Raw genomic sequence first — 21,115 nt, 5'->3', positions numbered from 1 at the left:
CCTCCTCCTACTCCCCACCCAGGCTACCTTGTCTGCTATCTCTTCTTTTTTTAAGAAATAAAGAAAGAATGCATGGTTGCAAAACAAGTGTTACTTTATTTCGAAGAGGGGAGGGTAGTTGGCTTACAGAGAATTAAAATCAACAAAGCAGGCAGGTTTACATCAAGGAAAAACACACACAGCTGTCACACCGAAGCCTGGACAGTCATGAAACTGGTTTTCAAAGCCTTTCTGATGTGCACCATCAAGACACCAGGCTACTTGCCTCAACCTCCCACCCTGCCATAAAGGTCTCCCCCTTACTCTCACAGATATTACGGAGCACACAGCAAGCAGCAATAACAATGGGAATGTTGGTTGCGCTGAGGTCTGACCTAGTCAGCAAACAGTGCCAGTGAGCTTTTAAACGTCCAAAGGCACATTCTACTACCATTCTGCACTTGCTCAGCCTATAGTTGAACTGCTCCTTACTACTGTCCAGGCTGCCTGTGTATGGCTTCATGAGCCGTAGGCGCAAGGCGTAGGCTGTGTCCCCAAGGATAACTATAGGCATTTATAGCTATTACCAGCAGGAGAGTGGGGTGGAAGGAGGTATTTTTTCATGCTTTGTGTATAAAAAGATGATCTACACTTTCCACAGTATGCATCCGATGAAGTGAGCTGTAGCTCACAAAAGCTCATGCTCAAATAAAATTGGTTAGTCTCTAAAGGTGCCACAAGTACTCCTTTTCTTTTTGCAAATACAGACTAACACAGCTGTTACTCTGAAACCTGTCATTATGCAAGGCACTGCATTTAGCCGTATGGAGTGGAAATCTATCAACTGCATGAAAAAACTTGCACAGATACAGACAGACATCATCTTCCTTTCCAAATGCAAACAAACAGATGGACATCGTACCAAAAGGACTGAAGGTAAAAAATCCATTACAATCTACATACCACACAGACTATGCTGACAGCTTGTGCCACACGCTCTCAAAGAAACTGCGGAATCACCTGATCAACAGTTGCTGCAATTTTAATATAATTTTGTTGGAAATGGGTCAAGTTCAATATCACTTGAAAGTCCTTTCTCCCACAAACACAATGGTGCCAAACATGACAAACCTAGAACAACTGTTAATTATGCTTCTATACAGGGATGCATTGCTTACATAAAAGAAGATACTGATTTTGGTAATGCTAGGGAAGTTAGCCTTGACATGTAGGAATGAACACATTTATTCATCGAAGTCATCAGTGTCATCTCCATCTAGAGCACTGCTGCTAGACATGGTTCTCACCAATCCTTGTCTGCACTCCACACATCTGTGTATAAGGCAGGCTGCTGGCCAAACATCTGCAGGGTGGTGTGCATCTGGTCTTTGTTCACAAGCATTTGATTAGCTGAAGGACTGATACTGGACTGCATGGTATTTCACACATAACTGGTGTGCTCAGTCTATCCGCCAAGACCCCTCCATGCCAGATAGCGGAGGGTAGTTTTGGACATACTCAATCATCCCAGAGCTATTCCATTGCTTGATAATTTGCCCTCTTGATAGCAGATATAAATTTTTCTCCTTTGTCTGATTCTTGGAAAATATCCATTAGTGTAGCTCTGCAAGTGTCACAATGTTAGTCTTCAAACAGTAAACTCAGTATATGCACACCTCCAGTGCATTTATGACCTCATCAGTGATATCTCAGCCATTCTGAGGACCTTCAAAGCTAGGAGAGTGTCTTGGAGGCTGAATCAAATACCTTCCAGTAAGTTAATTTGGTCTCTGCAACCAACCCTCCAGCAGTATCACATCCTGAAAGGGCCCAGAAACCTGGCAGCACAGTCATGGGTAAGGAATGGTGTCCCCAGACTCTGTTTGTCATATGATGGAGATGGATGGCAGGAGAGAGATCACTAGATCATTACCTATTAGGTTCACTCCCTCTGGGGCACCTGGCATTGGCCACTGTCGGTAGACAGGATACTGGGCTGGATGGACCTTTGGTCTGACCCAGTATGGCCATTCTTATGTTCTTATATTCTTAGCTTTTAATGGTGCGAGTGATGGGAACACATCATCTCTGACGGAACCAGCAATTCTGTTCCCCGGCAGCAGGCACAAAAACAGAACCTTGCAGAAGTCTTGGATAGCATCTCACAGAAAGCACTACAACATCTGTCACGTACAAAAGTCTAGCGTTTCGTAGCACCTCTCTATGGCATTGATGGTATGCAAGATCATTTTAGTGTCAGCCTCCTCATGGGAACTATGAAGAAACTACACAGAGTGCAAGGCAGCATCGTCTTTATGCCATGTGATGATGAAATTCTTCGAGCAAATCTTTTTTTTCCTTCAAGTACATCGTTAATCCATCCTTTCTGCAATTACAAAACACCAGCTTCTTCATTTTGACACGAGAGGTGTTTGTAGAGTCAATGATTTTATACTGGACAGGTGCAATACCATGGAGTCTCTTCTTTCTGGTAAGATTTTTAATTGATTCCTTTACACATGTGTCCATAGGAGATGGACTTTGTCCTAGGTCCAGTATGTTCTTGGTAGCCTTATAATGAAAAGTTCAGCCAAATCTCAGCAGGTGTTAACAGTTTCTGGTTTGTTAAGAACTTGCATCTCAGCCATACTATCTACGATTGCTATGCTGAAAGGCCTCTGCTAGCATAAGGTACTGACCATGTTGTCAGTAGGTGCTGGTTTAGGAAGACCATGCAGGATATGCATTAGTTTGCTTTTTGCTGGGCACATATGCAGTGTTCTGTCTTATTCAAACATTTGTTCCTCTTCAATCCCATTCAAAGCACATAATTCTTAGCTCTTAGTACTTAGCCTCCACTTCAGCCATCCCCACCACTTTCCCATCCATTAGAGCCACGACAAGGCAATTCAGAACTCTAGCAGAGTCCCACAATTTGCAGTAAAAATTTAAAAGAAAAGTCTGTATTTATTTCTATTGATTTTACCTGTTGACACAACACATTACATGCATTACTGCTGTAGCACTCAATATAATATGCAATGTCATATGCTTGGGCCTCTTTTGGGCCAACGTACCCACTTACGTCGTTCTCACTAAGTGTGACTGTGTCATACAAATTCTCACCTGTCGTGTTGAAACTGTGATTAATGGATGCTTCTGCACTTCCAGCTTACCCTAGAAGAAGCCGGTGTTCCTCTCAAAATGTGTGCCATGGAACATAGCATAAGACAAGTCTTGCGCACAGCTGGCACTTGTCCCAGCACCTTCAATTTTTTCCTAATACTTAATGTACTTCCTCTCCAATTTTGCCAAATTCAGTTTATGGGTGCACATAAGGTGCCACTGAGCGCTGTGTTTAACCAAGCCTCTGCAGCAGTACTCTCCAAGGATTTAGCTACTACTTGGTACTCTGTCTCCCCACTGATGCCTTAAAAATGATCAAGACCAAAATAAAAACAAGGATTTTGTAATAAATTACTTAGGGATTGCAATTATGTTACGTAATGTATGTGCATACCATTTGCAGATGGATTTCACTAATTTCTGGCTGGGTGCTGACATCTTATCCAGTGCCTCATTACAACTCGTTTGGCATAACAAACAAAGTGATAATCAAAATCACTGATACACTTCCTTTTTGCCAATGATGGCAAATCAACTTGAAGCCCTCCTTCCATTTATAGTAATCTGTAATATTAAAAAAAAATTCACCAGGTATCATGTTGTGAGCATTAACTGGTAACAGTGCTGTCAGAGGAGGACCACAATTTAACTTGTGAGGGCTACATGTTTGACACACCTGTGTTAAAGTATAATTAAAAATATGTATATTTGAGAAAATGTGTAACATCTACATAATTGGTCTAGGTCTGTCTTGTTTGGTTACCTTGTACTCATGGGAAAAAGGACTTTCGAATGATACACAACTCTGCCCATTTCCAATGAAATTATATTATTAAAAATTTTCACCAACTAGAGGGCCGTGGGGGGAGAGAGAAGAGAGGAGGAGGGCAGCAAGTCCCCGCTGCCGCAGCACACTGCAGAATGACACCACTGAAATTATGATTCCACAGATTTTTAAGAATGAAATGACCCCCCCCCCTTACCTTTCTATCAATCTGCCCATAGAATTAGACACTCCCAGACTAATTCCATCTCATCTAAATACTCTGCTGACCAATTAATGTGATTTTTGGGCCAAAGGAAAGGCACTCAGAAGTATGATGCAGAATGGTCTAGTGAACCAAGCATAGGACTGAGAACAAGGAAGTCCTGAATTCCTGATCCCAGGCAGTGGATGCAGGCTTTAAAAACTCCCCTGCAGTAACTCATTGATATCAGCATGGTTATTATACTAAGTTTTAGTATAATAAATACAAATTATTTTTACTCATTTCACCTGCCTTTAAATGGCAACTTTTCACTTTGATGGAAAGGTTAATGTAAATTTGTAGTTAAAGTACCTATTGTATGCTCTGCTGAACTGCTATTCTGAATAGCTCTGGCACCAATACACTGAAAACTATTCCTTTTAATCAGCAATGGAAGAACACTGATGCCAAAACTACAGTAAGGATTAGCTCTTCCCTACAGAGAATGTCATTAGCTTCATGAAGTATGATGCCAATTCCACCCTCCTCCTCTCCCTAATCTGACATGCAGCTGGTTATCTGGAACAGCAGGGTGAAGGGGTGGGGGAAGGGCGGAAAACAAACGGACTGCACAGACTTATAGCACCCCATAGCAGCTGCCTGCCAGGTGCTTATCTTAGGACCTGAATCATTAGACTACATCCTGCCCTTGCAGGGAGTAAGCCTTGACCAAAAAAGTCCTCTTTTTCTGAACAGCCACAGGGCAGATCTTCCAAAGGCAAAATAGGTAGTTGGGCACCTCGTGCCTTTGAAAATCTTGCCCTGAGCAGGTAGAATTCATAGGTAGGGTAGTTACATAGTTGCTGATCGTGTTTAATGTAATAGATACTATGATGGGCATTTTATATGTGCTATTACATGACAATGAATTTCTGACCAAAATAAGAGGAGTCCTTTCCCCTTTTTCTAACCTATTTTCCTCAAATGTGCTGCCAAATGTCTTCCACTTCATTTTTGGGAAACACTTCAGTGAACAGATGGGGACTAGCATGCTAACTTATTTAGATCAATAGAAAGCTCTCAGTTTTACATTGATCCATATTATTTCCAGTGAATTCCCAATAACCTCCAGTCTGCTTTTGTGACAGCCAGTGAAAGACAGCAAGAACTGAACTAAACATGAGTGACACAAAGATATCCATATATGAAAATTATTACCCACTTAATATTTCAGTGCAAGCTTATAAACAGTGTATTTGTTTTTACTCCTGAGTTAGTTGAAATGTCTACTGTTTTGGTACTTAGTGCATCATCACAAGTGAACTATGCCAAAATCTGGTCTATGTAACAGAATTCCTAGTTCCAGTGAGAATATAATGTTCCCACACCCAATACTTAAGTGTACAACTTTCCCAAAATCCAGATAAACCATTTATCACAAGAAGTTCAAATCTGGCTACTTTTAGGACATCTGAACCTCATCTGGTAAATTTAAGGAGACATTAATTCCTACTGCAAAAATTACAGCTTCAAGAAAGAAATACCCTGATGAAAACAGCCTAAAGCTTCTACTCTTGCACTTCTGCATTATTCACCAAAAAATTATTTCCCCCCCTCGCTAATCAGTAATTAAGTAGTCATATTTCTGAAGCAATGTGAACACATTCATAAGATTATGGCAACATCTCTAAGATCAATGCTATATTATTACACTATTCTAAAAAGATTTTACAGAATGCCAGCTGAACCTACGAAAAGTAGTCTGGCTTTGCCCACGTAGTCTCCTTATTCATCTGCAGTTTCTAAACTTGCTTATTTCAGAGGGATTTGGGGATGACAATAAGCATGCTCAGACATGATTGAAACAGAAGTTGATACAGCTAAACTGCACTTTCTCAGTGACAAGCCACAAAAGCCTCTGTTAACTTCGCCCAGATTTTGGTCCATCAGGCCTCATATTTCAAAGCCGGTAGATAATGATAACAGTTTATTGCAACAAAGTTGGGGGGGACGGGGCAGAGGAGTCAGATATACATAGTAGGTCCATCAAACCCCTATAAATCCTTAGGCTTGTTATAAATTAGGTGCTGGTGATTCAGGCTCAAAGCTTGCTCTTAACATTGTTACCCTAATGAGTAAGCGTCCACCGAGAAACAAAATCTTCAGAATTCATGAGGAAAGGACAAAAGGAGGATAAGATCATAACAGTGGAAGATTATTGTTCAGAAATACAAGTTATGTTTCAGATATCCTCTCCAGGTTAATTGCCCAAGGAGAATCGTTCAAGTTCTAGTTTTGCTGTTCCTAGTTAGTGCTGTTTGCAGCTCCAGCGCGAAATGAGCTTTAGTTAATTTTTACTGCTTCTGCTAGACCCCTAGACTGTGCAAAGTACTGTTATACTAAAAATTAAATCAGTAGTACTAGGAGAAGAAAGGGAAGCAGAGAACACATTAAAAGGAAAAAGGAGGAAAACTGAGTAAAAAAATAGACTGAGGAAAGAGAAAAGCAAAAAAGTGATCTTTTACAAGTGCCTTAAATGATGTAGTCATTTAATAGACATTATATAGTATTAAAAAAACTGGGAAAGCTTTCAGATGGATTGTCTTCACTGCAAAGTTAACTTGAGTTGCAACTTAAGTGTTCATATTAACTAGAGTCCTGTTCACACAGGAGAACCTGCAGCTTCAGTGTGGTGGTGCTTTTAACGTGAATTGGCCAGCCTGTCAGGAGGCATAAGCTACAGCTCGAGTTAGCACAACTTGTCAGCTGCTAACACAAAACAGGTAGAACATTATTTTGCAGCGTGGCAACTCTCACTCGATCAACGTTACTCAAGTGTAAACCTAGGTTAACTCTGCAGTTGAAATATGGCCAAAGTCTCTCTTTTGTTAATTAAAGAACTACATGATCACTAAGGCCCTGTTCCTCCCATGCATGCTATTTCACAGGAAGGAGTGAAATCTCTTCAAGAGACTTACTAGTTTTACTCACCTCAATGAGTTCCTCTCTCTTTTTCCACCTAAGGAGTAGGTTGGTCCCAAACTGGCCAATCTCAAGAGTCCTGTGGGAAGCTTGTACCTCCACACTGTTCCCCACTGCCAGCTCCTTAAAAGCAGTTCTACCGATGACTTCCACTGACTGTGGTAGCCCCTGGGTCAGTACCACAAAGGATACACAGTGGGTTGTGTCTTCTGCCAGAGGGAAAATTCAGTGTGCACTCCCCTAATCCAATCTACACTCTTCTGCTTCTCCTCCACATTGCACCCATTTTCCCATGTGCAAACCAGACACAGAGGAACACCATTCTCAAGGCACAGTAGGTATAAAAACAGTACCCTCAAGGGATTTGACACCTGTCCCATTTCAGCACACGGTAGGGGGAAAATGCATCTATGAAATTTGGTGGGGGACAGATAATCTAGGTTTGAAACTAAATGCTGGGGAGAAGTTTGAAAGAAAATGCCTGAAAAAAGACAGAAAAGTATGAGCAGCATCTGGAGACACAGGGAATAGCATCAGAAGATAAAAAGTATGCCTAAAAACAGGCTGTTGGCATTTTTTCTGCATTTTACATTAAGCTAAAAATTCAAGAGAAACTTGTTTAAAAATGTTCAGGGGAAGTCTCATGTTTCCTGTGTCTCTAGCAGCAGCTCTCACTTTCTTCTCTAGGTACATTCCATCAAGATGATACTTTATTTGGGTTGGGTTATCAGTGCGTACTTTAAAGAAGTGCAATGGCATATAGGTTTCCGTAGCAAAAATGGCTGTTAACGGTCTTCATTTTCAGGGTGGAGATTCGTAGTTAAAAAAAAGTTATTTCATACCTCCATTTGGAAGAGTTGTGTTGCTGGGAGATAAGTAAGTGTCGTTAACCATACAGAGAAAGATTTAAGCATGAAGCCAGTCTTGCAATACTGCCCCCACTCCCCAGGAGTGCCTTTAAAATGCTAACAGCTATTTCTAAAGCATTGGCCTGTGCCGCCCCATGTTGCCGAAGCCCAATAGGTCTAAGACAGGAGGAAGAAATTTAACTCAAACTTAACTATTTTACCTACATTATTCAGATCAGTTAAGGTAAAACTCTCCAGCAGTTCTTCTCAGCACCACTATTCACCATTTACCATTAGCACCCTTACCAAACAGATAGAATGTTGCTTTTGCTGGAAAAACATGTGAGATCCAGTTGTCAAGATTAAGTACAGAAGCTGAAATGCTACTTTCTCCAATTGTGCCTCATTTCTGATAACTGAGCAACAGAATCAATGTACTACTGGAAGACAGAAACGCCTGCATCTCAGAGACCACTGTAGTAACAACAGGTTTCAGAGTAACAGCCGTGTTAGTCTGTATTCGCAAAAAGAAAAGGAGTACTTGTGGCACCTTAGAGACTAACCAATTTATTTGAGCATGAGCTTTCGTGAGCTACAGCTCACTTCATCGGATGCATACCGTGGAAACTGCAGCAAGTAGTAAACTGCAGTAGTAACAACAGCAAGCATTTGCAAAGATGGTTGAGGCAAGAGTACAGAGTGTTGCAACAACATATTAGAGTTGGAGCTTGTCAACACAGTGGGGTAAGGGGGAAGTGACTTCTCAACAGCACGAACATGCTGTGCATTAATTGGTCCACACAGACCTTACTGGAGCACACTACAGGTTCCCTAGTCTAGTGCATTGTAACACTGCTGTTTGAAACAATATTACATGAATGCGTGCTAGAGAACATCTATTGCACTCCAGTAGAGTCTACATGGACCAAGTAAAACACAGCTCATTAGTACACTTTAGAAATCACCCTCCCATACAGTGCATTACCCCACAGTGTAGACAAGCCCTTAAAACACCTTCAAAGTATTTGGATTCTGAAGAACTGCTACATTATCCCACAGTTCTGAAATCAGATGGGTTGATTTCCATTTGAACTGGAAATCTTGGTCTCCATGAAATGGTCCAAAACTTAGTAAAACACACATTTCAGAGGCCATGTGACCTAAAGCTGGATTTCTTAGATGTGACATAATTTGTTGTCTACTATTGTTAAACCTGTTAATGAAATGAAGATGTAGCACTATTCTATTCACAGCTTCTTACTCATTACCTTGCATCAGCTAAATCATAAGACCTACCACATCCAGAGTTAAAATAGATTCTGTAAGACCAATCAGACAAAGGGAGAGAGTAGAAGCATTTTAAAACATTTCTTGGGCAACATGTCTTGTAATGGTTTATTTTTTCCAAAGAAAACTTGAACTTCCATTTTCATTAGCAATCAAGAGGGGGCGAGGAGTCACGGCTACAACCATACAAAAGATACCAATAGGTACACATATCCTCTTAAGAACCCTCCCCCACTTTATAATGTAGAACAAAATCATCCTTATGTTTAACTTCTGTAGTTGTTGTCACCAGAACACTGCCACTAAAATTTCAATCAAAACAAGAGTTAAGATTTAAAATTGCACTGTTAAACACATCTGCAGGGGACAAAGACAGTAATAGACTGTGTCGATAACTTGAGTTTCTGGTTTTACCATTTTGGGAAGAAAAACAGATGTAAATATTTATTTTTTTGGAGTGTTGTAACTTCTCATTTGATTCAAAGTCTGAATCTGGATAAGGTCACAATTTAAGCACATTTGATGGGATCATTTTATGTCAAGTTTAAAATTAGACTGGCCAAATCAAGAGAGGAGCTAGGCATGCTCTATGTCAGGATTGTATCAGAAGATTGCATTATGCCATGTTCTAGAAAGGGATGTCTTAGTTTTAAGGGCAGCAAGTTACTTTGACAGAGACAAAGCTCATCTTATCACTCCAAAACTTAAGCAACAAATGACAATCATGAGATTAAACTGTTCCTGGATTTGTCGCTTGCAATCAATTCAGTAATCCTTAAAGCATCATTGCATCTATAAGACTTAGATCTTTTATTCCAATATATGCATTTTTTTTTACTACACAGAACTCAATACATTTAACCAGTAAATTTATTTTTCATTTCAATTATTAATTTAGAAGGCTCCACTGTGAGCAGCTTTGGTAATCTTAGGTTTAATATCCCATGAAAGTCTGAAATTCAGTTCAGACTCAGCTTCTTATTCCCCAGAATGTCATGGGGGGAAGGGGGGAGGAGAATCAAAATAATTCTGTACATCATGTTAATCACTTGTAAAGGATCATTAACTGTGTACTAGGAGCCCCTTCTCAAGTGTAGGGAGACATTTCGTAGTTTAATGGCCTCCCTTGCAAAACTACATTTGTACACTGACAGTGTACAATCATGCTGAAAATGGATCCTCTGGAAGTTAATTGTGTAGAAAGGCTCTATTTTTCATGTGACACTTCCACATACATTGGTTTCCTGGGAGAAGATGGAGATCTTTGAATAGCCATGGTGGCCTCAAATCTGTTGCTAGGACGACAGGAGATTTAGCATCTCCTCTGAAGAGTAGGATACAGAACAAGTTAACAGAGGAGAAGTTTCCTCATTATGCAAGAACAATTGAATGACTCCAGATTACAGTAACTAAGGTGAAGATGGTAGGATACAGAAATATAAACTAATTGTGGCAAGATGCTCTTGTGGCCAAGGCACTAAACTGGGGCTCAGAAGACAAGTGCAATTCATAGCTATGCCACAGACTATGACCTTAGGGATTAAGCTGTGTCACGGTTTACCAAGTGAAAAACATAACTATTTTTTATTTATTTTTTTTAAATAACTGGCCAGCCTACTCCAGTAAAAGGGCTGTAATGTTGCAAGAACTATTTTGATTTGATGTTGTGCACAGAACACATTTAACAGATATAGTAAACAAAGTTTTTAATTTAAACACTTAATAATGTCAGTGTTTTAGGCATTGTGAGTTTGCCTAGAATTAGCTTCCTAGAAGCTCAGTGCATTGATCTACATACCCATCGTTTATGTCTAGAAAATACTGAAGAGCAACCATTCAGAAAGCACCATCTATCCTGGGGGCTGAGTGAAGTAGGAGTCCTTTGGAAAAAATAGTAGGTGGTCACAACTAAATACTTCCATAACGCATATCCATAAGGAGGTAAATTAAGGCTGCAGGCAACCTTAATTCTTTTCTAATCTTGAGTGCCTGATTTTGCTACCTCCATGTTTGTCTTAATGTGGTTTTCTGGTATACATTTCTTTAAAAATTTTAAGAAGCAAACTGAAAACACAAAATATCATATGGAATCATACTGACCCTTCCATAAGTCAATGGCAGGACTGGCACCTTTAGATCCATAGTACAAACCTGTACCACTTGAGCTAATTAAGTAATTGGTAACACAAGCAGATTTCCATCCTTTGTGGACCAGCCTCTAAAGGGGTATGAGACACTGCTGGGGATGGGTTTCATGCTATTTGCTAACAGCATAGGAAGGCTGGGGCTCAGAAATCTGGGGCTCAATATCAGGTTCTGGAGGAATACCCTCTAGGGATGGTTGCATACTGTTTGCCTATATCCCATTCTCCCCACACAGAGCACCCCTTCTGCCTCTGGAGTTTATCCCGTTCCATTCTAATTAGCCAGTTTCCTCATCCATGCTACCTAGGGGGGAGCACAGTGGCCCAAACAGCAAGAAATAGAAATTTTGTGCATGTGTTAACAGAAATTTTCAGAGGCTGATATAAAGTTTGAGTGGATTGCAGAGACAATAAATAGCATCTCTGAAGTCAGTGCCGATCCCCACCCCCAAGCATGAAGGTGCTAGGGTTTCTCAGAAATATTTTAAACATTTAATATTGGCAAAAAAATGTCCTTAAATTCATCAAGACTGCTTAGTTTTTTCCTCTCAAGTTTTCTCCAAAAGTCATCCTGCATGGAAAATTTCAACCTAAGCAGTTTAAATTTGGCAAAGTTATAAGCAACTGAAAACAGTTCTTAAAATGCCTGTAGTTATAATTTGTTTTTGATTTCTAAAATACAGAAAAAGATAACATAAAAACATCCAGTATCTTATCTGGCTTGAGAGTCTGGCTTATTCTAATATAAATCCAAGGTCTGACGCTATTACAATGTGTAAGAGATATTCTTGATCTTTTTTAAATAGAGATTGTTTTCTTGAAACAAAGTGGGGAAAAGGTAGTCTGTAAGATATCTCCATGCAACTGGGGAATGCTGAAGGGGGCAATCACATCACTAACAGAAGACAAAATGAACTTTTTGCAATACCAAGGATTGAGCCCAAGAGAAAAAGGTTGGTGTATGGGGGAGAAGATGAAAAAGGTGCAAGAGCTGGAGTCTGAGGAGAAGTACTAAGAGTTAGTATCAGTAGCTCTACTAAGTTACCACATTACAATTTTGCATTGTTGGATGTATCTCACATTGTGTCTGAGAGCAGAAGGTAGCCCTAAAAGGGCTTCAGTGCCATTTTGTAACCTTAACAAATGACAACATTAAGAAAAAAAAGCTCTATTTCAGTATAAGCAACCCGCTCTCCCACCTCCACCGCTGCCTTTGCTATTTAAAAGGTCTACCAACATTTTCAATGAAGTGGCTCTGAAACTTAGGAATAAAGTCTAGAGCAGAAATTAATGATTACTGGAACTGTCTACAGTACTGGTGCACACAATAGGGGGCTTTTCCCACTCTCCGGGCAAAAGAAAAAAAAAATCTAGGGATTGCATTAAGAAAGAAAGAAATCACTCAGTTTGGAACAGAAATTCCTTTTACACTTTACTAGCAGTAGACAAATTTACTCATGGTACAAAACTACTCACTGAAGTGATATTCAGCAGCTAGTTTATTTTTTAAACTCTAGCTCCCCCAAATAAAAAAAACTGTTTACATCCTGACAGTGCACGCGAAACAGAGAACCATGCAATATAGATAATGGTCCACTCAGCACATATCAGTGAAGCCAAAAGATACAAAGAATTTTGTAAACCATTACACAAATACATGTATGGGGACTGAGAAAACATTCGTAAATAAATATAGCATATAGAGACAACAAACCAATCTGCTTGCCCACTCCCTAAGGGTATGTCTACACTGCAATTAAAAACCCATGGCTGGCCCGTTCCAGCTGACTCGGGCACCTGAGGCTTGGGCTAAGGGGATGTTTAACTGTGGTGAAGACATTCCGGTTAGGGCTGCAGCCTAAGCTCTGGGACCCTCAGCTCAAAGGGTCATATAGCCCAGGCTCCAGTCTGAGCCTGAATGTCTATACTGCAATTAAACAGCCCATTAGCCCAAGTCAGCTGGCACTGGCCAGCCATGGGTGTGTAACTGCAGTGTAGACATACCCTGAGATTCCAGATCAACTGACTTGGGCCACAGAGCTAAAAATAGCAGTATAGATATTTCCACTCAGGCTGGAGCCCAGGATCTGAAACCCATCCCTTTCACTGGGTTTCAGAGCCCAAGCTCCAACACCAGGAGGAACATCTATTGATATGCTTATCTGTTATGAGAGTCTCATTAGTATTCCAGCAGAGATTTGGAAGTTAATTTGTCTAGGCACTTCAGTTTAACTCAAGTGTCTAGCTGTGGAATGCTAGGAGGCCCAGAACTGGCAGCCTCCCTTCTTCAACTGCTAACGATTGCACCTGCAAAAGCAGCCAATCCTCCATTCTCTATCACCCACGAGTTGAAAGTACTAACAAATAAAAATCAAACACACTTAATCCAAATAACGTTATTTGTGATAACAAGGAAGGAATCAGTTACAGAAGCAATGTTTGAACAACCATCTAATTTATTTGCTTGCAACCTTTCCATCTAAATTGTATACAAATATACACTGAATCCCTCAGGACACAATCCAGTAGTAATAAAAGAAATATCTACACTTAAAAATTTGAGTCCAAGCAATTCAGAGTTAAGTTTGAAACCCAGCATGACAGTGGGCTTTATGCACAAGATTACAAGTGTGTCAAATATTTAGCCTTTGACTTAAGTAGAATTAACTGTACTTGATGTACAGATCCCTCCCCCCCACGTACAGAACCAATTTCAGAAGATTCAAACTAGAATAGAAGGCAGCAACCATCCAGTTTCCCAATCATGTACAGGAAGTACTGGAAAGTTTAAGTAATGCCTGTGTCACTACTTGCAAAAACAAATCCTTGTCCCTTTAAAAATATTACTTAGGCACTTTTGAAAGTTTTACCCCAAAAGTAAATGAGCCTACTGACAAATTGACATTTAAACCTCCCGAAACATGCAATAGTCAGTAAGAGGCTCATGAAACTACGGACAATGAAGGACAGTCTCTTAAGCTTCCACCTCTTTCCAACCTCCTTTTCCTGGACAACGATCACAAGAATACTCAACCAAATTCCAACGTTAATATTCACTGACATCCTATACCCTTCAATCAGGTTTAAATTTGGGATGCGACAGCTTAGCATACTCCGACTACTGGCAGAGGTTACAAGAAGGCACAAGTTCCATTGCCAACGACATGCTCATAACATCAGCTTTATCTCAACTTCTTACCAGAAGAAATCACTGCCCTTGAAGACACTATGATCAGCACCTGAATGAAAAAGAGCTGACTCAAACTGAATGTAAACAAGACAGAAGTCGCAATACTGGAAAGGGAAAATGCATGCTGAAAAAACTACAAGACAATGCCACTTCCACCACAGCATTTGATCTATATTTGTTAAGACAGTACAAGTCCGTAAGATCCTACTGGACTCATCATTAATTATGGATTTCCAGGCAGAAACAGTGGTGAGAAACCCTTCTGTCTCCGGTTCCTGTGAAATTATGTTCTTTCGTCTAGGATGAAATTCTGACCTTATTGATTTGTGCTAGTCACCTATGGATTGGATTATTATAATTCACTGTGTTTGTGGATGAGGGTGTAGGCAATGTAAAATCCATTTTACACAGACTTTACAAAAGTCTGTCCTTAACAAAAAAGGCCCATGAAAAATATTACGACTGGGTTGTGCCCCAACCACACATTCCCAGTTCACGTCCAGCAGGAATTCAAAGCCCTAGTTTTAATCTTTAAGGGTGTACACAGACAGGGCCTAACTACAGAGTTTAATTCACAACCAGTTTCATCTGCAACCAAACACAGCTGCACTCCTAAGGAACAATGCAAGCATTTCTCATACGGACGTTTACAATATCCAGAGAAAAGTACTCAATCCAGTCTGCCTTCCATCTCAGTAGAACTGCCTTCCAGAAAACAAGGCTGAACCTGAGTTTTGCTTTTTTCGTAACATATTACAAGGCCACTTTTTTGCAGTCATATCCACAAAGACGAGGATTACAAGAAAAGAAAAAGTACACAAAGCTGGAAAACCCCAGAGAGGTGAAGAACAAAGTCCACTATGTAAACATTACTGTAAAGGACAGCAATAAGTAATAAACAAGGTGGGTGAGGTTATATCTTTTATTGAATCAACTTCTATTTTATTCAACAGTGGTAGGTGCTATCTTAGAAATACTTAAAGTGATCATTACTGCTCTGCTTTAGTTGTCAAGGCATTCTTCATTTTAATTATGCACTTAATTCTATATTACATTTTGCTTACTAGTATCAAACAAAATAATACCAGGTTCTATATTATGAACTGAGGAAAACAATGTCTATCAGAGGCAGACAGTGGATATACTAGAGAAAAATGTGAGAGAAAGTCACTAGAGTCTTCATATAGGATCAGTGTTGCTGCTATGAATTAAATATAAACAATGAGCTCAATTATTTTCATTTTATAGCAGCATCTGTATAGTAAGAAAAAACTTGTCTGAAGAATGAGAGGGTGAATATTTTATTGATATTACAAAATTACATTTTGCCAACCTAGTTCATGCAGCAAATACAAGCAAGGCCTTTTTCTTTCTCTTCAGCTGGATCCTTCTAAGGCTAATGACATTCAGATGTCTGCCTATTAGCATCCTAGCAGTGTCTTGGCACACTGAGCCTAGACTTGATTCATAGAATCATAGAATATAAGGGTTGGAAGGGACCCCAGAAGGTCATCTAGTCCAACCCCCTGCTCGAAGCAGGACCAATTCCCAGTTAAATCATCCCAGCCAGGGCTTTGTCAAGCCTGACCTTAAAAACCTCCAAGGAAGGAGATTCTACCACCTCCCTAGGTAACGCATTCCAGTGTTTCACCACCCTCTTAGTGAAAAAGTTTTTCCTAATATCCAATCTAAACCTCCCCCACTGCAGCTTGAGACCATTACTCCTCGTTCTGTCATCTGATACCATTGAGAACAGTCTAGAGCCATCCTCTTTGGAACCCCCTTTCAGGTAGTTGAAAGCAGCTATCAAATCCCCCCTCATTCTTCTCTTCTGCAGGCTAAACAATCCCAGCTCCCTCAGCCTCTCCTCATAACTCATGTGTTCTAGACCCCTAATCATTTTTGTTGCCCTTCGCTGGACTCTCTCCAATTTATCCACATCCTTCTTGAAGTGTGGGGCCCAAAACTGGACACAGTACTCCAGATGAGGCCTCACCAATGTCGAATAGAGGGGAATGATCACGTCCCTCGATCTGCTCGCTATGCCCCTACTTCACAATATTACTAGACACTTACACGTTTTAAGTTTCTCCAACTTATTACTATGTGATATATCCTCCAAATTCAAGTCCTTGTGCAAAACTAACAGGGCTAAATCAAGAGCCCAAATTAGCTTTTATGGAAAAACTGGTGTGACCATTAATTTTCTCTTGTATGTTTCATCTGTTCCGGGTTCCATTATCACCTGCCTGATTTTTCTCTTGGTCCATTAATTCAGCCCAAATAATAGGAACATGCTATGTGTTCTTAGAGTGTGAGCTAGCATAACCAATCTTTATGAAGAACAGAATAGCAGCACTCTTGGACAACTGCCTGAAAACAATCGATGGTTGCAGTCACTACAGTATTAAGCATGATAGCAGTTATATTTCATGTTAAATGTCACTGAATTCCCAGAGTTTACATAGGACTCTGAATTTCACCAGGAAATCTGTAATATAGCTGGGCCCACCAAATGAAAAAATAAGAAAATCTGCTTCTGGCTCATCTTAGATACCTCCCTCCTAGCTGCCTAACCATCCATTGCCACAGTATCTGAGTGCCCCACGGTCAATCCGTTTATCTATTTTCATAATACCCTGTAAGGTAGGGAAGTGCCGTTAACCCCATTTTAATGGAAATGGAAGCAGAGAGATTACATGATTTGCCCCATGTCACACAGGAAGTCTGTAGCAGAGATGGTAATTGAACCTGGATCTCCCAAGTCCCAGGCTAGGGCCCTAACCACTGGACCATCTTTCTTCTCCAGTTGCAGGCTAGAGATCCTTAATGTCACCACCATACAACAGGTTGCTTGTTGCCTTGTTTATATAATAGATACATTAGAAAATTACTTAAAGACCATGCTGCCCCCATTTCCATCCTTATCCACACTCCAGCCGAGTCATTTCTTCTACCTCTGCCTCCATTACCACTGCTTGCATTTTGTCTTCATCGTACAAAGTGTATGGGGTTTTTTTATACTGTGTCTAGGCAGGAAAACTGTATAATGCCAATCATCAATATGGAACACTAAGACAACCATTACCGCTCCAGAAATGAGCGCCACCTTTTTAGTTATCAATTCCAAGAGTCCCAATCATCTTCAACTGCAAGCAAAGTTTAATTTCTTCCAGCCATGGAATTTTCATTTTGCGCAGTTCTGATTGTGAAAAATCATATTGCCTCTCATCTAGTCTGTATGTATGTAGCGCAAGCCACAATCCCTACATGATTTGTATCCAAGCAAATTAGATATACTCAAAGAATGACAAATGGCTTCAATGATCCCATTAGTTCATCAGTATCATGGAGGAATATTAAAGTAACACTGTGGGGTAATTTTTTATAAGAGTTTTACCTAAGTTAACACTTCAGTGTTAGTTTAGTTTATTTAACACATTGAAAGTCAGTGACATTTGATCAATGACTAATTTTGTGTTCAGGAGTTCTCATGAACTTGCAGTGTTTGGTTGGAAACATTTTAAGAAGAGTTATCATTGTGCTTAATATTAATCCAATTCCCAAGATCACACAAAGAACTCCAAGAATTCAGGCTTCTCTCTAGCATGCGCCCCTCCTCCTCTACCTTTTCCCTTTATCAGGCACAGCAGAGTATGTGTGTTTGACTCTCTCTCTGACACATACAACCCCTCCCTTGCCATCACCCTCAGCCACACAGTTTTCTTTTCATTACTCTTTTCACCTCACCTTTGAGCTTCTCAAAGATCAGGGACAAAAACTCTGACTGCACGTTACACTTGTCTAACAAACAGATTTTTTTTAAACAATTTAGAGTGGCACAAACACCCTGTTTGGGCAAAATTAAACGGGCCTACGACTGACATGGATTTAGCTTAATTCAGTAGCATCCCGAATTAAGCTAAATTGATATAACCCTCTTGTAAAGTAGATTTAAGTGTGTCCACAGAGAAGGGTTGGGGGATGGACAGAGATCAGTTCCACTACCACAACGTTTTCTCTGGAACAAGGCCAGAGTCTTCCTCCTTAACACACACTGCACGCCTTTGCATTGGCTAAAATGACAACCGAGGACTTGGAATAACTCCCCACCCCAATCCACATTTTATCCACACAACCAAGAACTAGGTACTAGCCATCATGCAATGAGACTGTCCCCCTCACCACAAGTCACTAAGAAAGAAACCCCAGGGCGCAGCAGCGCTTGGAAATCTCAAAGCGAGCATGGGGGGGAAAGGGGAGGACGGGCCAGACACCCACTGAAATAGAGACACCATCATAATAGAAAGCCCGAGTCCCAGCCCACCCATACTGTTTGTCCCCTGACCGTACAGGCTCCCCAAGACACCCCATTTAAAGCAAGGCACCCACAGCCCCCTTCCCCATACAAACCCAGCCCCCCCAGCATAACCCCCCCCAGCAACCTGCCTCCCCACGTCAGCACGCCCCCCCCCCTCCGAGAACAGCCCCTGCTTCTCCCCCCCGCAGCAGTCCCTCCCCCAGGGCGGCCCCCGCTCCCCCCTTCCAAGCAGCCCCTCCCGGATTGGCCCCCGCGACGTCCCGTCCAAGCACGGCCCCGCTCCGAAGCGCCCCCCCGGAGCGGACCCGCAGCAGCCGCCGCCCCCGTCCCCGTTCCCAGCGCAGCCGGGCCCCGCGGCCGCACTCACAGTTCCGGATGTCGGAGATGAAGACCGCCAGGCCCCGCATCCCGTCTCCCTTCGACACGGCCGGCATCTTGGCCCAGCAGCTGAGCCCGGGGCCGTCAGCAAAACAGACCCGCTACAACCGCCACCACCTCCGCACTCGGGCTCTTCAGCCTCCGCCCGTCTGCGCAGGCGCACGCGGGGCCCGCCCGCTCGCCCGGCCGGCAAAACAAGGTGGGGGCGGGGGGCAGGCGGTGAGCTAGGGCCCCGCAGCGCCCCCTGCTGCGTGGAGAGGGGGGAAGGCGAGTCAAGGGGGGTTATATGCTTAATAGCTAGGGCCGTCAAGCGATTAAAAAAATTAATCGCGATTAATCACACGATTAAACAAAATAACCGTGCTGTAAAACAACAATAAAATACCATTTATTTTAAAAAAAGAAAAGGAGTACTTGTGGCACCTTAGAGACTAACCAATTTATTTGAGCATGAGCTTTCGTGAGCTACAGCTCACTTCATCGGATGTATACCGTGGAAACTGCAGCAGACTTTATATACACACAGAGAATATGAAACAATACCTCCTCCCACCCCACTGTCCTGCTGGTAATAGCTTATCTAAAGTGATCAACAGGTGGGCCATTTCCAGCACAAATCCAGGTTTTCTCACCCTCCACCCCCCCACACAAATTCACTCTCCTGCTGGTGCTAGCCCATCCAAAGTGACAACTCTTTACATAATCAAGTGGGGCTATTTCCTGCATAGATCCAGGTTTTCTCACATCCCCCCCACCCCCATACACACACAAACTCACTCTCCTGCTGGTAATAGCTCATCTAAACTGACCACTCTCCAAGTTTAAATCCAAGTTAAACCAGAACATCTGGGGGGGGGGGGTAGGAAAAAACAAGAGGAAACAGGCTACCTTGCATAATGACTTAGCCACTCCCAGTCTCTATTTAAACCTAAATTAATAGTATCCAATTTGCAAATGAATTCCAATTCAGCAGTTTCTCGCTGGAGTCTGGATTTGAAGTTTTTTTGTAATATTTTTGGATGTTTACTACATTTGGAAGTGTATTAATCAATTACAACACAGAATACAAAGTGTACTGTGCTCACTTTATATGTATTTTTGATTACAAATATTTGCACTGTAAAAAACAAAAAAATTGTATATTTCAATTCACCTCATACAAATACTGTAGTGCAATCTCTTTAGCATGAAAGTTGAATTTACAAATGTAGAATTATGTACAAAAAAACCTGCATTCAAAAATAAAACAATTAAAACTCTAGAGCCTACAAGTCCACTCAGTCCTACTTCTTGGTCCGCCAATCACTCACACAAACAAGGGTTGGTTACAATTTGAAGGAGCTAATGCTGCCTGCTTCTAGTTTACAATGTCACTGGAAAGTGAGAACAGGCGTTCGCATGGCACTGTTGTAGCCAGCATTGCAAGATATTTATGTGCCAGATGCGCTAAAGATTCATATGTCCCTTCATGCTTCAACCAAGATTCCAAGGGACGTGCTTCCATGCTGATGATGGGTTCTGCTTGATAATGATCCAAAGCAGTGAGGACCGGCTCATGTTCATGTTCATCATCTGAGTCACATGCCACCAGCAGAAAGTTGGTTTCCATTTTTGGTGGTTTGGGTTCCATAGCTTCTGCATTGAAGTGTAGCTCTTTTAAGACTTCTGAAAGTATGTTCCACATCCCGTCTTTCTCAGATTTTGGAAGGCACTTCAGATTCTTAAACCTTGGGTCAAGGGCCGTAGTTATCTTTAGAAATCTCACATTGGTATCTTCTTTGCTTTTTGTGAAATCTCCTGTGAAAGTGTTCTTAAAACTAACATGTGCTGGGTCATCATCCGAGTCTGCTATAACATGAAATGTACGGAAGAATGCAGGTAAAACAGAGCAG

At 41.3% G+C, this 21,115-nt stretch overlaps 1 protein-coding gene across 5 annotated transcripts in view; it reads right to left on the bottom strand.

Annotated features, from left to right (window-relative positions):
• AP2A2 (adaptor related protein complex 2 subunit alpha 2) overlaps positions 1-19,379 on the bottom strand; it is a 103,109-nt gene extending 83,730 nt beyond the window's left edge. For all 5 annotated transcript variants that reach the window (XM_048855796.2, XM_075129313.1, XM_048855798.2 and 2 more), the window contains exon 1: positions 19,213-19,379. In XM_048855796.2, coding sequence (XP_048711753.1) covers positions 19,213-19,279 — 67 coding nt within the window. In that variant the 5' untranslated portion in view covers positions 19,280-19,379. The remainder of the gene's footprint in view (positions 1-19,212) is intronic.
• Between the last annotated feature and the right edge of the window lie 1,736 nt (positions 19,380-21,115).

This window comes from Caretta caretta, chromosome 6, assembly GCF_965140235.1.
Source record: "Caretta caretta isolate rCarCar2 chromosome 6, rCarCar1.hap1, whole genome shotgun sequence".
Classification (NCBI taxonomy): domain Eukaryota; kingdom Metazoa; phylum Chordata; order Testudines; family Cheloniidae; genus Caretta; species Caretta caretta.
The sequence above is the reverse complement of the archived record's forward strand: the minus strand, read 5'-3'. Positions and strand labels throughout refer to the sequence as shown.